This window comes from Leucoraja erinacea, chromosome 27 (assembly GCF_028641065.1).
Source record: "Leucoraja erinacea ecotype New England chromosome 27, Leri_hhj_1, whole genome shotgun sequence".
Classification (NCBI taxonomy): domain Eukaryota; kingdom Metazoa; phylum Chordata; class Chondrichthyes; order Rajiformes; family Rajidae; genus Leucoraja; species Leucoraja erinaceus.
Window position 1 is genome coordinate 9,527,252 of NC_073403.1, and position 22,838 is coordinate 9,550,089.

At 45.6% G+C, this 22,838-nt stretch overlaps 1 protein-coding gene across 1 annotated transcript in view; it reads left to right on the forward strand.

Annotated features, from left to right (window-relative positions):
- LOC129710187 (uncharacterized) overlaps positions 1-22,838 on the forward strand; it is a 76,695-nt gene that overhangs the window by 25,195 nt on the left and 28,662 nt on the right. The window contains exons 3-10 of the mRNA XM_055656985.1: positions 5,992-6,114; positions 7,131-7,187; positions 9,635-9,722; positions 12,295-12,362; positions 13,665-13,718; positions 14,511-14,690; positions 17,842-17,901; positions 20,986-21,030. Coding sequence (XP_055512960.1) covers positions 5,992-6,114; positions 7,131-7,187; positions 9,635-9,722; positions 12,295-12,362; positions 13,665-13,718; positions 14,511-14,690; positions 17,842-17,901; positions 20,986-21,030 — 675 coding nt within the window. The remainder of the gene's footprint in view (positions 1-5,991; positions 6,115-7,130; positions 7,188-9,634; positions 9,723-12,294; positions 12,363-13,664; positions 13,719-14,510; positions 14,691-17,841; positions 17,902-20,985; positions 21,031-22,838) is intronic.

The following is a 22,838-nucleotide window of genomic DNA, read 5'->3' on the forward strand; positions in this document are numbered from 1 at the left end:
CTTGACCCGAAACGTTGCCTATTTCCTTCGCTCCATAGATGCTGCCTCACACGCTGAGTTTCTCCAGCATTTTTGTCTACCTTCGATTTTCCAGCATTTGCAGTTCCTTCTTAAACATTTTGTCCACTACAAACTAAGATGTTAGGTTCGACGAAACATCTTCAACAGGAAGGTTTGGTGGGCCAGATTGCATCAGGATGAGGATTCTTGAGTTGAGGACCTTGGCATTAAATCATGGAGGGATTAAACTGAGAGATTGTGTCCATGGCCAGAATTAGAGGAGTTTAGATAATAGAGGATCGATTTTATGGTTGAAGGGGATTACGGTGATACAGATAAGGGACACCATGGGGGAACGTCAAGGAACTACTTCATTAGGAACCAATGGGAGTGAGCAAGCAGGAGGATTGCTGGCTAAATGGGACACGAGGCAGTAGGGAGAATATAGAACGTGGAAAGGTTCAGCGCTGGAGCAGGCCCTTTGGGGGATAAGGAGAGGTTGGGCAGGCTGGGACTTTATTCCTTGGAGTGCAGGAGGCTGAGAGGTGATCTTATAGAGGTGCCATGTCAGGAGATGATAGCGTGAATGCTCAGAGCCTTTTTCCAAGGGGAATGTAATCAGGAACTAGAGGGCAGAGGTTTAAAATGAGCGGGGAAAGATTTAATGGGAACCTGAGTACAATTTTTTCACACACAGTGTGGTGGGTATGGAATGAGCTTCCAGAGGAAGTAGTTGCGACAGGTACTAAAACAACCTTTAAGAGACATTTGGACAGGTACATTGACAGGAAAGGTTTTGAGAGACATTGGCCAAAAGTAGGTAAATGAGACTACTTGGATATCTTGGCTAGTGTGGAGGAGTTGGGCCAATGGGCTTGTTTCAATGACTCCATAAGTGCTCATTTAGATGTTTCTTGGTTGTTGTGGGCGCACTTGCTTCCACCACCCCAGGTGTGTGTTCCGTGAGTAAACTCATTCTACCTGACACCTCATTAATTGTCTCAGCTTGGCAACAACAAAACTCATTACACTCCAGACTGTTGAATTGGCTGCGAAAAGGGCTCGCATCCGGATTCATGAGAAATGGCGGTGTTTATTGCGCCTTGACGGATTTCTGCATGCCCAGAACGAGCAATGCCAGAAACTGTGGCATTGAGTGGCACGGTGGCGCAGCGGTAGAGTTACTGCCTTACAGCACCAGAGACCCCAGTTCTATCGTGACTATGGGTGCTGGCTGTACGGAGTTGTACGTTCTCCCCGTGACCTGTGTGGCTTTAATCCGCGATCTCTGGTTTTCTCCCACACTCCAAATACATACAGGTTTGTGGGCTAATTAGCTTGGTTAATAGTAAATTGTCCCTAGGGTGTGTTGGACAGTGTCAGTGTGCGGGGATCGCTGGTCGGCGCGGACTCGGTGGGCCGAAGGGCCTGTTTCCGCGCTGTATCTAAACTAAACTAAACTAAAACTAAACAAAACATACAGGTTGAGAACAATCTGATGACATCCAGATCTGTCAAATGGATTGGTTCCGTCCTAATTACAAAGTTTTACGAGGGAGCTTTCACTGTGGTTCATCAACTGCACCAATAGGCGAATGGCTCGCTTGTCCAAGGGATTAGATGTCAACGATGCTGGGATTTGGAATGATTGCATTAAGGGTTGCAGGATGACCAAGTGTCAGGTTATACTAGAACCTGCTTCATACGTTGTCAGAGCAGAATTAGGCCATTCGGCCCATCAAGTTTACTCCGCTATTCAATCAAAGCTTATCTATCCATCCCTCTCAATCCCATTCTTCCCATAACCTCTGACACCCATACTGAACAAGAACCTGTCAATCAGCTCCTTAAAAATATCCATTGGCTTGGCCTCCATAACCTTCTGTGGCAATGAATTCCACGGATTCACCACCTTCTCACTAAAAAATTCCTCCTCACCTCCTTTCTAAAGCTATGTCCTTTTATTCTGAGGCTATGGCCTCTTATGGTTCTGCTGGTAGACTGGACATTCGGATAAGAATGTAACACCTGAAGTTGGTGGAGTGAAATAAGATTTGTAGGAAGGAACTGCAGGTGCTGGTTTAAACTGAGGATAGACACAAAATGCTGAAGTAACTCAACGGGACAGACAGCATGGGTGATGGGAATGGGTGATGTTTCGCGTCGAAAATTGAGCCGAAACGTCACCCATTTCTTCTATCCAGAGATGCTGACTGGCCCGCTGTGTTACTTCAGCACTTTGTGTCTCTCTTTGGAGTGAAATAAGAGTCTAGCTCTCATCGACCCATTTTACTGTGTTTACTTAGCTCCGTAAATGCAGTTAACTGAGTTGACTTTGCTCAATAAACTGTCTCTTCCAGTAGATTTCAAAGGTTGATAAAGCCATTCAGTTTGCAACAAGTCCAGCCCACTCCTTTTTTTTTGGTTTGGACATTCTTGCGAACCCTTTGTTCTTTGTACAGCTTTGCAGACGACATGAAGGCTTGGTTTTTGGAATCTGAAACGTAGCCAAGGAGACAAAAACAAAAGTTATATCTCCGTGTTTAGACTTTGAGGAAATATTTAGGACACCTTGTATCTATGGTGTCATGGACTGGAAATGATTCAGGGCTTCAAGGCTGTGCAAAAGCTCGCATTAAATGTTGCATGTCTTTAAAAGACTTTTCCTTAAGTGAGAGGAATAGATCGGGTCGATGCGCAAGTGTCTCTTGCCCAGAGTAGGTGAATCGAGGACCAGAGGACATAGGCTTACGGTGAGAGGGGAAAAGGTTTAATAGGAATCTGAGGGGCAACTTTTTTTCGCAAAGGGTGGTGGGTGTATGGAACGAGCTGCCGGAGGTGGTAGTTGAGGCAGGGACTATCCCAACGTTTAAGAACGTTGACAGATATATGGACAGGACAGGTTTGGAGAGTTATGGGCCAAAAGCAGGCAGATGGGACTAGTGTAGCTGGGACATGTTGGCTGGTGTGGGCACGTTGGGCTGACTCCAATGACTTAAACAATGGAGAGTATTCAATCTGCTATCTGAATCAATACAGATTTAAATGATAGCACTCTTTAAGTATGTAATTTTGTGGTTTTATGGAACCCAGGTGTCCGCGGCAGAGCTCTGAAGCACACAATATTTGGCAAATATTGGTGCCGTTAATATATAATGTTTTATCAGCTCTAGGAATCTACGTAACTAGCAAACAAGCTCATTACCCATCACATTCCTAATTGCCCTTACAAAGAGCCGACTGTAAATCATAGTACACTATTGAATTGTTTTATATTCATAGTTCAATACATTGTAAAATTAAACAGCATAATGTTACAGATACATAGAAAATAGGTGCAGGAGGAGGCCATTCGGCCCTTCGAGTCAGCATCACCATTCAATGTGATCATGGCTGATCATCGACAGCCAGTACTCCGTTCCTGCCTTCTCCCCATATCCCTTGATTCCGCTAGGCCTAAGAGCTCTATCTAACTCTCTTTTGAATGCATTCAGTGAATCACCCTCTGCCTTCTGAGGCAGAGAATTCCACAAATTCACAACTCTCTGGGTTGGCAAAATAAAGCATTTTATTTTCATAAAACCAGATATTATCATTTAACAATAAAGTTGGAACCTAGAACACACTAAAATACCCAACTATCGATCTTATATCAATAACATTCATCGTGCATTAGGAACATAGAGCAGTACAGCAAATGAGCAGGCCCTTTGGCCCACAAAGTCTGTGCTGGACATGATGCCAAGTTGAACTAAACTCATCTGCCTGCACCTGATGCATATCTCGCCTTTGCCTGCTATTTCTGCAAGGTAATTCTCACCTTTTTTTCTGTTATTAGAATGCATTCGTAGTCTTGCTTTGATCAGAATGGCATAAGGCCTCCTCTGACACCCATACAGACCTCCTCGGCATCCATTGGTCTGGCCCAGTAGCTGGTCATTCATAAATAACACTCAGTGTCCGCTGTCAGGTGTTTCTCCAGCAGGGAATAACTAGCTTTCATTGCGGGTTCAATCAATCAATCAACCTTTATTGTCATCTTGCAAAGCACCAGTTGTACAGTGCAAAATGAAAAGACCTTTCCCAGGGAATACCGGAGCATCGCACATGAAATTTAAAACATTTCACACATAATAACACCAAAAACAATCAGAACAAATAAACGGAAAGAAAGTTAATGGCGAGACGCAGCTCTGATTAGCAAGGTACGTAAGGATGGACACAAAATGCTGGAGTAACTCAGCGGGGCACGCAACATCTCAGGAGAGAGGGAATGGGTGATGTTTTGAGTACAGTCCCTTCTTCAGACTGAAAGTCACGGGAAAGGGAAATGAGAGATATAGACAATGATGTAGATAGATAAAGAACAATGAATGAAAGATATGCAAAAAAGTAAAGATGATAAAGGAAACAGGCCATTGTTAGCGGTTTGTTGGGTGTCAACGAGAAGCTGGTGCGACTTGGGTGGGGGATGGACGGTGAGAGAGGGAGCGCAGGAGTTACTTGGACTTGGAGAAACCACATTTCGTCTGGATAGAGAAACAAAATTAATGTTTCAGTTAGAGTGGGAGTCGGGAGAGGGAGTTTAGAAATATGGACGGGTAAGGTGTGAAAACGACAGATCAAAGCAGACATCAATAAGGAAATGTAGAATGGTTCATTGTTAGCTGAGGGGGAGGTGACAAGGAGGCATCTCCTCTGACTCTCAGTCTGAAGAAAGGTCTCGACACAAAATGTCACCCATTCCCTCTCTCCAGGGATGCTGCCTATCCCGCTGAGTTAATCCAGCATTTTGTGTCTATCTGGTGTATAACCAGCTCTGCAGTTCCTTCTACACAGGGTAGGAGGAACACAAGGCACAGCTTTGAAGCAAAAGCAAAGCAAAATGTCGGGGAGTGGAGGTGATTGTGAGGAAGAAAGTGGCAGTGATGTTGGGCTGGTGAGAGGGGTGGCCATCAAGGTTCATGAGGAACTTGGACCCGTATTGCAAGGATGGAACCAAACAGCGTGCTGCACAAGGAGCTGGCATCCACTCGATGGGCCGAATGGTCCATGTAATGCCATGATCTAAAGTCATTATTTGCTAGATTGCATGATTTCTGCTGCCTCATTTCACAATCTATTTCATGTATTAAACATTCCCCCCAGTGATCTGTTCCCTTTTCTCCAAGGGAATGATAAAATCTCTCCTCTAAATACAGTTTAAAGGATCACAAATACAAATCCCCTAAAGCCAAAAATACTAGTGCTAAACAACTGATTTGAACAACTGGATGGTAAACAGTGGTCATCTGCAGGAGACATTGATGGAGGTTTAATGGTCATCAAGGAATCAACGGGCCAAAGGACCTACTTCCGCGCAGTAGAGCTTCATATGCTTTGACTCTTTGAGAGAGTTACAATACGATAGAACTTTATTTATCCCAGGAGGGAAATTAATTTGCCAATAGTCATCATAAAAAACACTAAGTACATGAAACATGAAATTAAAGTGACGAGTGGAAAGGCTTTGGGTGTGTGCAAAGATTGAGGAGGTGGGGGGTGAGGGGAGGAGTCAGTCTCAGTCTACACCAGGACAGAAGTGTGTGGGGGGGGGAGGGGGAGTGTTTCCTCCCACACTCCAAACCTTTCTACAAATAGAAATTGTCCTTAGTGTACGTTGGGTAGTGCTAATGTGCGGGGATCGCCGGTCTTGTTTCTTCTTCTTGGTTTCTTGGCCCTCCAAAACATTCCAAATGGAATTTAAATTGGAGGTGGTGAAGGTCGGCGCGGACTCAGTGGGCCGAAGGGCCTGTTTCCGGGCCGTATCTCTCAACTAAACTAATCAGAGAGCTGCGGGGGATGGGACAGATGGGGCCTTTGTCCAAGGAGACTCGCCTGACTTTGATGACCTCCTTCCGTGTCATGCCAATTCTGTGCCATCGTGGCTCGACCAAACATTCTCTGCTCCTCCGACTGACTCCAAAGCCCCTTTGCCGGTTTGTGTTTCAGGGAGCCATTCAGCACTTGTCGATCACCCCGGACCCCAAGGACGGGGAGAATGTGAGGGACGTGGACTGTGATGACAGCGCGGTGGATGATGAGGACGATGAAGACGATGAAGACGTGTTCACGGTACGGGGTTGGCCATGGGGAGGCGCTGGAGGTTGCACGCAATCCTTCAGGTGATTGTCGGCGCTGCAGGTCAGGACTGGACTCTTCCGCGGCCCGGGAAAGGACACGTTTTAGAGCTACGTCAATTGACATCCAGCCTGGTCCAGGCGTATGACTTAAGAAATGGATGCTAAAATGGAATCAGGGCTGGATAACACTGTAGCACTAAAAGATCACATCAACAGGAGAAATATCTTGACCTGAACATGTTGCTTTATATGAACAGCAGCTTGGTATTGAATCTAATACTGTGGTGCTATTATATAAAATGTGTTATTATTATTTAGTGTATATTTTATATCATGGCACTGTAATATTACATTATTATTATTATTATTATTATTATTATTATTACCATTTTCATTATTGTCATTATTAATTATACAGGTAGTCACTTGTTATTAAATCTTGGTAATTCATTACAGAATCTACATGGGCAGGAATCATGAATGGAATTACCAGGGTGGATATTGTGGGAACTGGTACAGAAATGGTCTGTGGATAATCTGATTGCAACCCTTATCTCTAAACTCCCCCCCATCCCAGTAAGCTTTCAAATGCCTTCTTAACAATTATGTACCTCTGACTGGAAGATATTCAGAGATATCCTTCCATCTCCCTTTGTGGAAGAGTAAGTCTCACAAACCTCCGAGAGAAACTATTGGCCTTATTTCTGTCTTATTTGGACCCTTCAGCTTTAAACAGATGACCCTAGATCTAGATTCTACGCAGGAGGAAACATTATCTCCGGATGTACCGGGTGAGGTCCCCTCAGGATCTCGTAAGTTTCAATCGAGACCTCCCTTATTCTTGTAAGCTCCGGTGGTTACAAGTCCATCCTGTCCAACTTTTCCTCTTAAGACAACCCGCCCATTCCATGAATCTGTGAAGTAGACCTCAACGCCGCTCTGATCAGGACCACCGTTGGCCTGTTTCTTTGTTCAGAGTTTGACTGATTGGAGCCCTTCTTTCCACAGGCCTCTGGACAATCGGACGTTACAGACCCAGACCTCAAATTCACTCCATCACAGTCGGTAAGTGGGGAATGTTTAAACTGGCCAACACCTTGCTAAAGTTTCTTCTATTCATTGGTGGGCTTGTTTTTAATTTGTGGGTTTTCATTTATTCATTATTGTAAAATCTCTATTAAATATCCTGTAACTTTAATGTAAACAGTGCCGAGATGTTATAACGTGGCCCTAAGTTTAACCTCTTGAGAGACCGTGCAACCTTCCGGTAAACAGCAGCAAGGTATTGATACTAGATGAGGCGAACGTTACTGTCCAGGGATTGTGGGCTTTGGCAAGGTCTCCCTGGTGCTTGTACCTTCAACAGTTCAATGAGGGCTTGGTATAAGATGAGAAAATAATGGGGCTGTCCCACTATACGAGCTAATTCAAGAGTTCTCCCGAGTTTCCCCTGATTCGAACTTGGAGAATTACGGTAATAGCCGCTCGTAGGTACTCGGGGCTCTCGTGGACATTTTTCAACATGTTGAAAAATCTTCACGAGTCTTCATGAGCTTACCGCGTTTCCCGAGTACCTGCCGTTAGCGTTAGGAGCCGCTAAGAGACGCCCCGAGTTCCGACGTACCCGCTACGTACATTCTACGTGCTTACCACGAGTTTGATACCACGAGCTGTTGAATTACCTCGTACAGTGGCACAGCCCCTTAAAGAGACGAGTTAAGTTGACCTCCGCACTGGTTTTGCCGCTCCATTTGGGGGCGGGAGAGGGAAGGGTGTGTGCAGCAGGGCTTGAGTTATAAGGAGAGGTTGGAGAGGCTGGGACTTTCTTCCCGAGAGCTTAGGAGAATGAGGGATGGCCTCAGGGAGGTATACAAAATCAGGAGCGCATAGAGTGCCCATGAGTGGTCTTCATGCCGTCGAGGAATCCAGAACTAGAGAGCATGGGTTTAAAGTGAGAGGGGAAAATTTAAAGAGACCAAAGGGGCATTTTTTTCACACAGAGGTGATTCATATATAGAAGAACAAGCTGCCAGAGGACGATGTGGAGCTGGGTGTATTTAAAGGACAGTGAACCAGGTACATGGATAGGCTTGCATAGGTTGGCCAGAATAGGCCAGGAATTAAGTGCATGGATAGACCAGAAATGAAGTCAAAGATAGAAAGGGATGAAGGGTTTTACTGTGGGGAGTGGTGTATGGCTGGGCGTTGTAGAACACCCACACATCAGTGACTCCTGTTCTGAAACTCAGTGTAAAGTATCCTGACCTTGGGTGCTGTGTCTGTGTGGAGTTTGCATGTTCTCCATGTGACTGGGTTTCTTCCGGATGCTCCGGTTTCCTCCCACATTCCCCAAGATGTGTGGATTTGTAGGTGAATTGGCCTATAGTTTGTAGGGAGTGGATGTGAATTTGTGATAACATGGAACGAGCGTGATCGATGGTCGGCGTGGACTTGGTGCGTTGAAGGGTGTGTTTCCATGCTGTATCTTTTAATCAATGAATTAATTCAATCAATCAATCAATATCACACTGGATGTTAGGTCCTTTTGTACTTTCTCAGGTTGTAAAGGATTCTATATAAATACAAAGGTAGAATCGAAGGTAGACAAAAATGCCAGAGAAATTCAGCGGGTGAGGCAGCATCGATGGAGTGAAGGAATGGGTGATGTTTCGGGTCAAGACCCTTCTTCTCTACACTACATGATGTAGCATACTACTCTGTTTGTTCCATGCAGTCAATTCAAAGGGTGATATGAAGTGAAATGCACAAAGGCTTCATCTAAGGCAAATTGGAATGATTTGTGGAAAGAACTCAAGTACTCTTCACATGGTTATTTCAATCGTTAGTCAGTTTCACCGTGTGCCCACAGGACTGAGAGGGAGCCCTTGCACCAAATCATATGCAATGAATGATTGAATGCAGCTATTTTGTGCACAGTTAGATCTCACTGGTAATGAGGAACTGATGCACCGATTAATCTATTTGGCAGCAAAGTTAATTTCTGGAAAACCAATTAAATAGAAACAGAAAAATCTGCAGTGCTGACCAAATGTCCACAGCAGGTTCCATTGGGGAGCGATTGTGTGGACATTGACCTCACTTCTGAAATCCAATTCCATGGAAGTCAATGAAAATAAATGTCATAAAGCCAAGCCCTTCGTGCAAACATAACTACATCATGTCATCGTCACACAGCATGGAAACAGGTCCTTCGGCCCAACTTGCCCACACCAGCCAACATGTCCCACCTACACTAGTTCCACCTGCCTGACTTCAGCCCATATCCCTTCAAACCTGTCCTATCCATGTACCTGTCTAAATGCCTTGTGTATTATGAACTTTCATGAATATTTAAATGGAAACTATTCCACTGCCTCAATGCCTTGAGGATCAAGCAGAATTGGGTCAGGATAAAGTTCCTTTATAGGTGAAGCTTTGATCTGAGATCAAAGAGTCCTCGGATCTAGGTTGAAATCTCTGATTGCTCTTACAGTTCTTGCATATTTTCACAGAGCACCTTTCGTTTATCAGAAGTGACACCCGATGAGACATTCATGGTGAGCTCAGGAGACGACATGACCACAAGCCTTCCCATCAAAGGTGAGATCAGAGCTCCATCGCATGTATAGGCAGTCACGGTGGCGCAGCGGTAGAGTTGCTGTCTTTCAGCGAATGCGGCGCTGGAGACCTGGGTTCGATCCCGAGTACGGGTGCCGTCTGTACGGAGTTTGTACGTTCTCCCCGTGACCTGCGTGGGTTTTCTCCGAGATCTTCGGTTCCCTCCCACATTCCAAAGACGTACAGGTTTGTAAGATAATTGGCTTGGTAAATGTAAAAAAATGTCCCTAGTGGGTGTAGGATAGTGTTAGTGTGCGGGGATCGCTGGTCGGCGTGGATCCGGTGGGCCTGTTTTCGTACTGTATCTCTAAACTAAAATCGAAACATTCAAAACCACTGGGTAGTCCTTACTGAAAGGATCTCTGAAGACCACAAACAACAGCATTGCGCGCAGGAGTGAGTGAATGTACAAACGATGACAGAATTGTGTAGGAGGAACTGCAGGTGCTGGTTTAAAGCGCAGATAGACACAAAAGTGCTGGAGTAACTCAGCAGGTCAGACAGCATCTCTGGAGAACAAGGAATGGGTGATGTTTTGTCTTTTTGAAGAAGGTCTCGACCCGAAACGTCACCTATTCTTTTTCTTCAGAGATGCTGTCTGACCCGCTGAGTCACTCCAGCGCATTGTACCTGTGTTGTTTAACCCAGAGTAACCACTGTCAAGGTGATGGGGGAGTTTAGTGACAGATGAAACAAAAGCTCTATCAGCATAAGTTTTATTCCAGCTTTCACACAGTGTATATTCATCACACTGTCACGTAATCATACATGGTCAAAACAAACAGCCTTCACCACATAGACTAGTAGTTCCAAAACGGTGTGCCTCAGCACAATGCTGTCCGTGAAGTGATTCTGTGTGTGTGCGTGTGCGTGTGTGCGTGTGCGCGCGTGTGGGTGTGTGCGCGTGTGGATGTGTGTGTGCGTGTGCGTGTGTGTGTGTATGTGGGTGTGTGTCGCAATTTAAAAAAATAATCACCTTGGGGTTGTTTACACTGACATTTTTTTAATTGAATAGCCAAGTCAGAAACCATTTTAAACTGATATATATACATCAGTAAATAAAATAACATGTTTAAAAATGTTAACATTTCCCTATTGATAAAACTTTTAAGTATTGCACATTTTTATCTAAACTGGTTCTTGATTAGTGCGGGTATCAGAGGTGACTTGGGTAGGCTGGGTGAGTGGCAAATGCATGGCAGATGCAGTATAATGTCGATAAATGTGAGGTTATCCACTTTGGTGGCAAAAACAGGAAAGTAGACTATTATCTAAATGGTGGCCAATTAGGAAAAGGGGGGATGCAACGAGACCTGGGTGTCACGGTACACCAGTCATTGAAAGTAGGCAGCAGGTGCAGCAGGCAGTGAAGAAAGCGAATGGTATGTTAGCATTCATAGCAAAAGGATTTGAGTATAGGAGCAGGGAGGTTCTACTGCAGTTGTACAGGGTCTTGGTGAGACCACACCTGGAGTATTGCATACAGTTTTGGTCTCCTAATCTGAGGAAAGACATTCTTGCCATAGAGGGAGTACAGTGAAGGTGACTGATTCCTGGGATGTCAGGACTTTCATATGAAGAAAGACTGGATAGACTCGGCTTGTACTTGCTAGAATTTAGAAGATTGAGGAGGGATCTTATAGAAACTTACAAAATTCTTAAGGGGTTGGACAGGCTAGATGCAGGAAGATTGTTCCCGATGTTGGGGAAGTCCAGGACAAGGGGTCACAGTTTAAGGATAAGGGGGAAATCTTTTAGGACCCAGATGAGAAAAACATTTTTCACACAGAGAGTGGTGAATCTCTGGAATTATCTGCCACAGAAGGTAGTTGAGGCCAGTTCATTGGCTATATTTAAGAGGGAGTTAGATATGGCCCTTGTGGCTTAAGGGATCAGGGGGTATGGAGAGAAGGCAGGTACAGGATACTGAGTTGGATGATCAGCCATGATCATATTGAATGGCGGTGCAGGCTCGAAGGGCCGAATGGCCTACTCCTGCACCTAATTTCTATGTTTCTATGTTTCTATGGGGAGAAGGCAGGAGGATGGGGTTAGGAGGGAGAGATAGATCAGCCATGATTGAATGGCGGAGCGGACTTCATAGGCCGAATGGCCTAATTCTGCTCCTATCACTTATGACCTGATCATCTTTCTCGAAAGCTGTAACACCATGTTCCGTCAGTTTGTTTCCTCTTTTTGCACAACTTGTTGTGTGGCCACGGAGGCACACGGCACAGAAACACGCCCTTTGGCCCAACCCGTGCATACTAACCACCATTCCCCATAGACACTAGTCCCACCTGCCTGAGTACATACCCATTGTACCCGTGTATGGTATGATCTGCCTGGATAGTACGCAAAACATCTCGGTACACATGATAATATATAGCCAACACCAATAAGTACCATCATTGCCAATAACCCCACATCCAAGAAAGAATAGCCATGGGAATATCTAGGATATATTTAAAAATATATGGAAAGAAATTAGAGGAAGATGAGCAAGGATTACAGGCAGAGTGAAATCATTGTCGGAAAATAATTTATTTGATAGATATAGAAGACGCCACCGAACCTGGAGTGAAGACGGGAGACAGCACGACCGTGTCGAAAGGAGACGAGGTGAAAGGAAATGGGGAATTGCTTTGAATGTCCAACAGTGGCAGAGCCTCTCTGCTAAGTTTTTTTGGCCTTCCATCACAGCGATGTGATGGATGTTTATGTAAATTATGTTGTGTCTTGGGTCTATTTGTTTGTAATGTATGGCTGCAGAAACGGCATTTCGTTTGGACCTCAAGGGGTCCAAATGACAATTAAATTGAATCTTGAATCTTGAATCTTGAATCTCGCTAGCCGCCAGCTTTAACATGTCAGACAAGATCTGGATCAACCCGTTCCCTCCTCCCAGCTTTATACTCTCCCTTCATCGCTGCGTCACTGTGCCATTGCCCCTGCTACAGGGGTCCCATTACACGCGTTGATTTCCCCATCCCGTCTAACTGGATGGATGAGAAATCACACGCATCTCCCATCCCCCCCCCCCCCCCCCCCCCCCCCCCCCCCCCCCCCCCCCCCCCCCCCCCCCCCCCCCCCCCCCCCCCCCCCCCCCCCCCCCCCCCCCCCCCAGGAATGTGAATCGGACTCTCGAGTCTCGAGTTCCCAATTCACATTCAGGTACGTGGAGGAGGGAGCCTGTACACATGCAGCTCTACAATGGCATTGCGTTGGGGGTAATGTTGCAAGTAAGCACCCCCTAGATTGGTATTCCTCACCCTCTCCCCAGTTGAGGACAATCAATCTACTCCACAACATTGACCTTTGCGGAGATTTGTAGGAAGGAACTGCAGGTGCTGGTTTAAACCGAAAATAAGACACAAAAAGCTGGAGTAACTCAGCGGGACAGGCAGTATCTCTGGAGAGAAGGAATGGGTGACGTTTCGGGCCGTGACCCTTCTTCAGACTTCAGGCTTCTCTCCAGAGATGCTGCCTGTCCCGCTGAGTTACAATACTCCAGCTTTTTGTGTCTACCTTGCTGAGAATGGTCTGCATGACACTTTCACCCATGTTTGGTCAACGACCAAGTCCGGTACAAGATACAGATACAACTCCGCTGGCTGGTTAGCAGGCAACAAAAGCTTTTCACTGTACCTCAATACACGTGACAATAAACTAAACTGAGCTTTCATACAGAATTGAACTTTCAGGAGCAGCGTGGCTAGTGTATTTGCATGGTCCGAGGGACTTGCACTAAACACTGTTTCATACAGATAAGTCTCTCATCGTAATGGAAGTGCCTATCGGTTGCAACTGATGGGTTGATTTGATTCATGTTGCACTACTATTGAGCCTGGATGCTTTTATTTTTTGCAAACAACTAGCAAAAGGATATAATCCAACACAATTCTAAACTGCATTGTCTTCCAGGGTGAAGTTATTCCGTGTACCTGTCCTGTGATGCCGGGTCCTCCTGGGTCAAAGGTATGGAAAAGATTGCAAGATTTCGGGATGGTGGCGAAACTCATCAGAAGTCAGTCCAACGAACCTACTCATTACACTCAGCGAAAATCTATAACAGCATGTTGCAAACCCTAGTTCCCTGTAACCCATTCTGCCTGGCCTTCACCTACTGCTCACTTACAGCGGAGATCATTTCTAACCCAATAACTTACTGCGTGCCTTTACGATGTGGGAGGAAACTGAAAACCCTGGAGAAGCCCAGCCAGACACTGGGAAGTTGCTGCAAGTTTCGCTGGAGGTCGAGATTGTTCCTCGCTAGGATTTAGAAGATTGAGGGGGGAACTTATAGAAACTTACAAAATTCTTAAGGGGTTGGACAGGCTAGATGCAGGAAGATTGTTCCCGATGTTGGAGAAGTCCAGAACAAGGGGTCACAGTTTAAGGATAAGTGGGAAGGCTTTTAGGACCGAGATGAGAAAATCATTTTTTACACAGAGAGTGGTGAATCTGTGGAATTCTCTGCCACAGAAGGTAGTTGAGGCCAGTTCATTGGCTATATTTAAGAGGGAGTTAGATGTGGCCCTTGTGGCTAAAGGGATCAGGGGGTATGGAGAGAAGGCAGGAACAGGATACTGAGTTGGATGATCAGCCATGATCATATTGAATGGTAATGCAGGCTGGAAGGGCCGAATGGCCTACTCCTGCACCTATTTTCCATGTTTCTAGGTTTCTAGGTCATAAGAGACATGAGGCAGCAGTGATACAGCAGTTTTGCTCTACAGTTGATTTTTGTTTTTATTTATTTAATGGCAGGGCGACACTGGACCTCGGGGTCAACCAGGTCTGTCTGGAGAAGTTGGTCGGGCAGGTCCTCCTGGTCCTGTTGGCCCACCTGGAGAACCCGGTCTACCTGGAGAATCGGGTCTACCTGGACAGCCCGGACTACCCGGGCCACCGGGGTCCAAGAAAACGTCTGGCTGGTTTGGAACCGCGGTGAGTGTCTGCCGTCACTCCGCTAACGTGGAGAGCCGAGTCATCGCACGAGGTTCAACACATTGTTCAGTTTACAATGCCATTGTTATCACACCGTGTTAGTAAATGTATGTGTGAACAGGGGGGGCGTACTCCCACCTGGTGTGGTGCCTATAAATTGTTGTATGTTGCTGCTTGCACAAGCAAATCCCTTCAATCCAATCGAGGTAGAACAGGCATTGGTAAAATCACATCAACAGTGACAATAGACAATAGACAATAGGTGTAGGAGTAGGCCATTCTGCCCTTCGAGACAGCACCGCCATTCAATGTGATCATGGCTGATCATCCCCAATCAGTACCCCGTTCCTGCCTTCTCCCCACATCCCCTGACTCTGCTATTTTTAAGAGAGTGTCCATTACAACAATGTATTACCATACCATGCAATACAATCGACCTTAAGGATATTCCTATACTTGTAAACACCCCATGGCATGTTAACACATATAGGCTGTAGTGTATTCCACACACCGATGTTCTACATCGTGTGCCTGGTCACACACAGGCATCATCTGTTTATTGTAGTGGGCAGATCAGCTTAGTTTAGTTTATTGTCACTTGCACCGAGGTACAGTGAAATGCTTTAGTTGATTGCTATCCAGTCAGCAGAAAGACAAAACAGGATTTTAATCGAGCCGTTCGCAGTGTGTAGGTACATGATAAAGGAACAGCACTTAGTGCAAGGTAAAGCCAGCAAAGTCCGATCAAGGATAGTCCGAGGGTCACTAATGAGGTGGATCGGTAGGCAGCACAGTATAACAATGTAGGAATGATCAAGCACTTGGATGGTTCTTGAGGCAAGTTCATGAAGAGTAACCTTTGCAATTAGTGTCATGGTGCAATAAGCCAAACAGGCCAACTAAATGAAGAGTAAAACAAGCACAGCGTACTCTTCTTGCTCTGTTGGAAACATAGAAAATAGGTGCAGGAGTAGGCCATTCAGCCCCTCGAGCCAGCACCGCCATTCAATGTGATCATGGCTGATCATACAAAATCAGTACCCCGTTCCTGCTTTTTCTCCATATCCCTTGATTCCTTTAGCCCTAAGAGCTAAATCTAACTCTCTCTTGAAAACATCCAGTGAATTGGCCCCCACTGCCTTCTGTGGCAGAGAAGTCCACAGATTCCCAACTCTCTTGGTGAAAAAGGTCTTCCTCATCCCAGTCCTAGATGGCCGACCGCTTATTCTTCCGCGTATGTTCTCCTAATACTTCAGCGCCTGCCTCCTGAGAGAAACTCTCGTGCAACGTGCAGTCAGCTACAACAATCAGTGTTGAGGTCTCTCTCAATCAAATCAAGATTGTGTCTTTACTTGTAGGAACTGCAGATGCTTGTTAATACACAAAGTGCTGGAGTAACTCAGTGGGTCAGGCAGCATCCTGGAGAACATGGATAGATGATGTTTCGGGTCGATACTTGATTGGTAAGGGTGTCAAGGCTTATGGGAAGAAGGCTCAGGAGAATGGGGTTGAGAGGGAAAGATAGATCAACCATGATTGAATGGTGGAGTAGACTCGATGGGCCGAATATTGTACTTCTGCTCCTATGACGTATCAACTTATGAGACCCTCTTCAGAATCTGAAGAAGGGTCTTGACCCCAAACATCCACCTATCCATGTTCTCCAGAGATGTTGCCTGACCCGCTGAGTTACTCCAGCACTTTGTATCCCTTTGTTGTATCCCTTTGGCTGCACTTACCTGACCTGAGACAAAAATGAAAGGTGATCTCATTGAAACATACAAAATGTTTGCGGAGTTGGTGGGGGTCGGTGTCTGGTGATGCTCTCCTGCCTGATACATCGGTCACATTCTCAAAGCAAAGGAAGCATCATTCCAGAGGAAAAAGGAAGGAATTCCTTCATCGAGAGGATGGTGAATCTTTGGAAGGCCGTACCCGAAAGGGCAGTGGAAACTCAGCCAGTGTAGTGAAGCCCAGGATTGTTAGGTATTTGAGGTTAGTGCAGGGAAGTGGAATGAGATTTAAAAAAGATCAGCCAAGACCACATTGAATGGTAGAGCAGACATGGAGGTCTACATTGATGTTATTATTTGCTTATATAGTAGTCAAGAGTTAAGAGTGTTTTATTGTCATATGTTCGAGATAGAACAACAAAATTCTTACTTGCTGCAGCACAACAGAACATGTAAACATAGTACACAACAGGAAGAAAAAAAAGTTCAATGTGTATATATACACATTCAAACAAACTCAATAATTAAACAAATATAGTGCAATAATAATAATAATCCGTTATAGTTCAGAGCTTATTTGCTGTCGTATTTAATGGACTGACTGAAGGGAAGAAGCTGTTCCTGAACCTGGTCGTTACAGTTTTCAGGCTCCTGTACCTTCTTCCCGATGGCGACGGTGAAATGAGCTCTATTCCAATGCACCAGACTCTAATCAATGAGGGATGCAGCAGACCCATTGCGATGTAATGCAGCAGGCATAAATGCAGTACTGTACTGCAATGCAACATCCTAGTCATTGGTTCCATGCAGCAGACTCAAAGCCTGTACTGTAATGTGCCATTGATGTAAGGAAAAAAGGAATGGAAATTTTATTCAAACTAAAATTAAAGTTATGCTTGAAATAGACAAATGCAACTTTAGGAATCTCTGTCAAACTGTGTTGCTCATAGCTTTGAGCAACATTTCTGCCCCTTTCTTGAGATCCCTCTTGATTAATACTGGTGTCAGAGGTTGTGGGGAGAAGGCAGGAGAATGGGGTTAGGAGGGGGAGATAAATCAGCCACGGTTGAATGGCAGAGAAGACTTGCTGGGCCGAATGGCCTAATTCTACTCCTATCCCTTATGACCTCATGACCTGTGAGCCGTGCAAGAGATAAACCTTATCTCTGAAAGGTAAATGTTGAGAAATTCCTGGAGTATCTTCAACAAAAAATATGGAAAAAGAAAGAGGTACCTGTATTATTTTGAAGAGTAAGAGTCAAAATGAAACTTAAATGTGATCTGAGAAGAAGAACTGGCATTTCCACAGTTGAGGTTCAGGGATGAAACCTTGGTGTTGTTGGGTGTGAGGAGAGCAGGGACTAGGATGGTCATTCAGCGTCCGTATGCAGTAAGTTCCATTGATTTTTTTTTTTCAGGATGAAGAAGAGCTGGGAATTCCCGGTCCACCTGGCTTAGATGGAAACCCAGGCCAACCGGTAAGTGACTGAATATAGAAACAATGAACAGCAGATGCTGGTTTATACCAAAGATAGATACAAAGAGCTATGGAAAGTGTCGTAACTCAGCGGGTCAGGCAGCATCTCTGACAAAAATGGATGGGTGACGTTTCGGATCGGGAACCTCCTTCAGACTCAAGAACTTCAGACTCGGTCTGAAGAAGGTTCCTGACCCGAAACGTCACCCATCATTTTCCTCCAGAGATGCTGCCTGACCCACTGAGGTACACCAGCACTTTGTGTCTATCTTCAGTGTACACTGCCCTGTTCTGTTGATCCTGATCCATAATGCAATATTATTTGCAACAACACTTTGTGTCTATCTTCAGTAAGAGACATAGGTTGGTGCCGCTTGATGTGAAACTCTACATTCATATATAAGAAAGATTTATGAATTTATGAAACATGTTTTACATGTGTAGAGTCAGTGGCGGACTGGCCAGGGTGTCAGCTTGCCCGATGGCAAGTGGGCCCCTGATGAAGTGGGCCCCTGATGAAGTGGGCCCCCTTTGTCTCCTGGCAACCAATATTTTTAGACCCAGTCCGCCACTGTGTAGGGTGATGGATGTTTGGGATGTGCTCCCTCTGATACTGGGTTACTTGTTCATTTTAATCCTGCAGAACTTTTCTGGATCCAATGCAGGCAGAGATAGAGGGGGAAAATAGTCGACTAGTTTGGAACCACGCAGGGTCTTGCAGTTAGAACATGTTTCAAGGGTGAAGTGGCCTTGTCATGACGCTGTGACACCAAGCACTATACAATCCTTGTGGAGATTCTCAAATGCATCACACACAGTGAATTAAATCTGGAAGTTAGTCACTGTTCTGATGGCTAAAGAAACATTAATTTATGCACAGACCAATCCTGCCAAGATCAATTATATCAATGGTCAAGATAATCTGTGTTGGTTAACTGATCGGAGCGGACTCGATGGGCCGAAGGTAGTTTGGGCATTCTCCCTGTGACTGTGTGGGTTTTCTCCGGGTGCTCCAGTTTCCTCCCACATTCCAAGACATACAGGTTTTATGCTAATTGACTTCATTAAAAATAGTTAATGGTCCCAAGTGTGTGTAGGATAGTGCTGGTGTACGTCAGCGAGGACTCGGTGGGCCGAAGGGCCTGTTTCCGCGCAGTATCTCTAAGCTGAACTAAACTAAACTAAAGTTTGACTTTTACCTTTGATTCTGTTTTAAAAATAAACAAACTCTGAACAAAATTTGCCCTCTCGTGCTATGAACTCGGATTCCAGGAAATTCTGGCGTGTGTACACCAGCTCAGGAACAAACAATTGTGTTGTCATTTTGTGCCATCTACTGTGCCTGTTGTTACCCAGGGCTGCTCTGCACCACACCAGGAATCCTGGATCCACTTTGACTCGCCACTTTAGTGTGTCCTGTTTTGAAACCCGTGTTCCTGAAATTACACCTCAGACATTAATTTAGAAAACCGAAATATGAAAAAAAAACATGCAAGTTGGCAATGTTAATTCACCTTATGCCCCTGTCCCACTTAGGGAAACCTGAACGGAAACCTCTGGAGACTTTGCGCCCCACCCAAGGTTTCCGTGTGGTTTCCGGAGGTTGCAGGTGGTTGCCGGAGGTTGCCGGTAGTGGAAGCAGGTAGGGAGACTGACAAAAACCTCCGGGGACCTGCGGGAACCGCATGGAAACCTTGGGTGGGGCGCAAAGTCTCCAGAGGTTTACGTTCAGGTTTCCTAAGTGGGACAGGGGCAGTCGGTTCGTAGAATCTGAAGAAAATCTATGAAAATGTGGGGAGAATAAATAAAATGGGATTCATTTAGTGGAAGGAACTTCAGATGCTGGTTTATACTGAAGATAGACACAAGATGCTGGAGTAACTCAGCGGGTCAGACAGCATTTCTGGAGTGAAGAGTCTTTTCTCCAGAGATGTTGCATGATCCATTGAGTTACTCCAGCATTTTGTGTCTATCTTCGGGATGAATGTAGGATTAGTGGGAACAGTCGGTTAATGGTCAGCATGGCCAGGGGTTTGTTAGTTTATGAGTATGAGTTTAGTTTATTGTCACGTGTACCGAGGTACAGTGAAAAGCTTTTGTTGCACGCTAACCAGTCAGCGGAAAGACAGTACATGATTACAACCGAGCCATCCACAATGTACAGATACATAATAAAAGGATAATGTGAATAACATTTGTTGCAAGATAAAGTCCAGTAAAGTCCAATCAAAGATAGTCCGAGGGTCTCCAATGAGGTTGACAATCACTCAAAACTGCTCTCTGGTTGTGTTAGGATGGTTCCGTTGCCTGATAACAGCTGGGAAGAAACTGTCCCTGAATCTGGAGGTGTGCGTGTTCACATTTCTATACCTTTTGCCTGATGGGAGAGGGGAGAAGAGGGAGTGGCCATGGTGCGACACAATAGACAATAGGTGCAGGAGTAGGCCATTCGGCCCTTCGAGCCAACACTGCCATTCAATGTGATCATGGCTGATCATCCCCAATCAGTACCCCGTTCCTGTCTTCTCCCCATATCTCCTGACTCCGCTATTTTTAAGAGCCCTATCAAGCTCTCTCTTGAAAAATAGGCTCGTCCTTGATTATGTTGCTGGCCTTGCGGAGGCAGTGTGAGGTGTGAATGGAGTCGATGGAAGGAAGGTGGGTTTGTGTGATGGTCTGGGCTGCGTCCAAAATTCTCTGCACTTTCTTGCGGTCTTGGATGGAGCAGTTCCCAAACCATGATATGACGCTTCCCGATAAAATGCTTTCTGTAGCGCATCTGCAGAAGTTGCCAAGCGTTACTGGGGACTTGCTGAATTTCCTAAGCATTCTAGGGAAGGAGGTTCAGCATGTCCACAACAACTCTGGGGCAAGGATGGGCTGAAGGGCCTGTTTCCATGCTGTATCTGTTTCTCTGAACGTGAAGCTCCCATCTGGCATACCTGAGTGCAGGCATTGACCAGATAGGGCACTCCTCTGTCTCTTGAATTCAAATCCAGCCACTATATTTTGCCTGCTGACTGACTGCGTTGTTTTGTGTCAAATGATGTTGAGCTTTCATGTTTCCCTCTCCCTCTCTACCCAGGGGTTGCCAGGATTTCCGGGATCACGAGGATCACCAGGACCTATGGTCAGTATTGGGAGATATGACATGGATGGCGTCACTGATATCGACAGGGCTGTCCCCATCACTTCGCATCGGTGACGTTCATGAGATCCCCTCCCTCTCACTAGTTACAGATCACGCTGCATCCCAAAGCAACGTCCAATGTGTTGATGTGTTCACATACACTGGAATCAAACCGCTCCCCCCCACACGTATCCACCTATCACTTGCCAGGCTCTGTCCCAGCCCTCCCCTCTTTTCCAGCTTTTCCCACCACTACTACTAATAAGGTGGCATGGTATGTCCTGGTTGGGTTGCTCCTGGGCCTGGCCAAGCTGGCCATCCGCGAGTCATGGCGCCAGACGGTGGAGGGCTCTACCCGGGCCAGCTGCCTGCCCCTTTTCCGGGGTTACGTCCGTGCCCGGGTGGGATTAGAAAGGGAATACGCCCTGTCTGTGGGCACCCTGAGGGAGTTCCGGGACCGCTGGGTGAATGTATCACATAAGGATTTTCATAATTGCATAATAGTTTGTGGATCTGTATTGTTTTATGGTGGTGGGTTCCGGCTCCAAATTGTAGTGTACAGGTTATTTTTTAATAATTGAATACATTTTTTGATAAAAATAAATAAATAAATAAATAAATAAAATAAGGTGGCACGGTGGCACAGCAGTAGATTTGCTGCCAAACAGAGCCAGAGATCCACGTTCTCCGGGTGCTGTCCGTGCGGAGTTTGTACGTTCTTCCAGTGATCACATGGGTTTTTTCTCCGCCTGCTCTAGTTTCCTCCCACACTCCAAACACGTACAGGTTAATTGGCTTCTGTAACGTGGAAATTGTCCCCAGTGTGTAGGCCAGTGCTAGTGTATGAGGTGATTGCGGTTGGCACGGACTCAGTATTTCCACTCTGTATCTCCAAAGTCTACTATCAAATTGAAGAAAGATCCTGACCCGAAACGTCACCGACCCATACCCGCCACAGATGCTGTCTAACCCGCTGAATTATTCCAGCACTAAGAGTTTTGCTCAAGATTCCACCATCTGCAATTCCTTACATCTGCATTATTTCACTCCTCTCATCTCTTTTGTGACTTTGAATGAACCAGACAGAACCTAAATCCGTAGCTGTAACTGGTCTTCATTCCACGCAGACAGACACTCTGATTGCTGCAAGCTCAAAGGCAATGAGTTTTTATACCCTTTTGGTACAAAGATAATGTCAAGAGTCAAGAGTGCTTAACTGTCGTATGCAGTGTGTCTGGAACAATTACATTTTTAATTACTCCAGCTTTACAGGCACATTAATGTAAAAACATAATCAATAATTAAAGACACGAGGAACTGTAGATGTTTGTTTACAAACAAAGGCACAAAGTGCTGGATTAACTCAGCGGATCAGGTTGCATCTCTGGAGAACGTGGATAGGTGATGTTTTGGGTCGGAACGGGGGAAGACAAAAATGCTGGAGAAACGCAGCGGGCGCAGCAGCATCTATGGAGCGAAGGAAATAGGCGACGTTTCGGGCCGAAACCCTTCTTTAGACTGATTGCAATAGTCTGCAGTCTGCTTGAAGATCCAGTCTGAAAAAAGGCCTCGACCAGAAACGCCATCAGTCTGAAGAAGGGCCTTGACCCACAACATCACCTATCCATGTTCTCCAGAGATGCTACCTGACCTGTTGAGCTGATCTGTGGCTGGTCCTGTCTTGTTTTAGTACACGAGTGTTTAGTTTTTAGTTTCATTTAGAAATATAGCGAGGAAACAGGCAGTTTGGCCCACCGAGTCCGTACCGACCAGCGATCCCTGCTTATTAACACTACCCTACAAACACT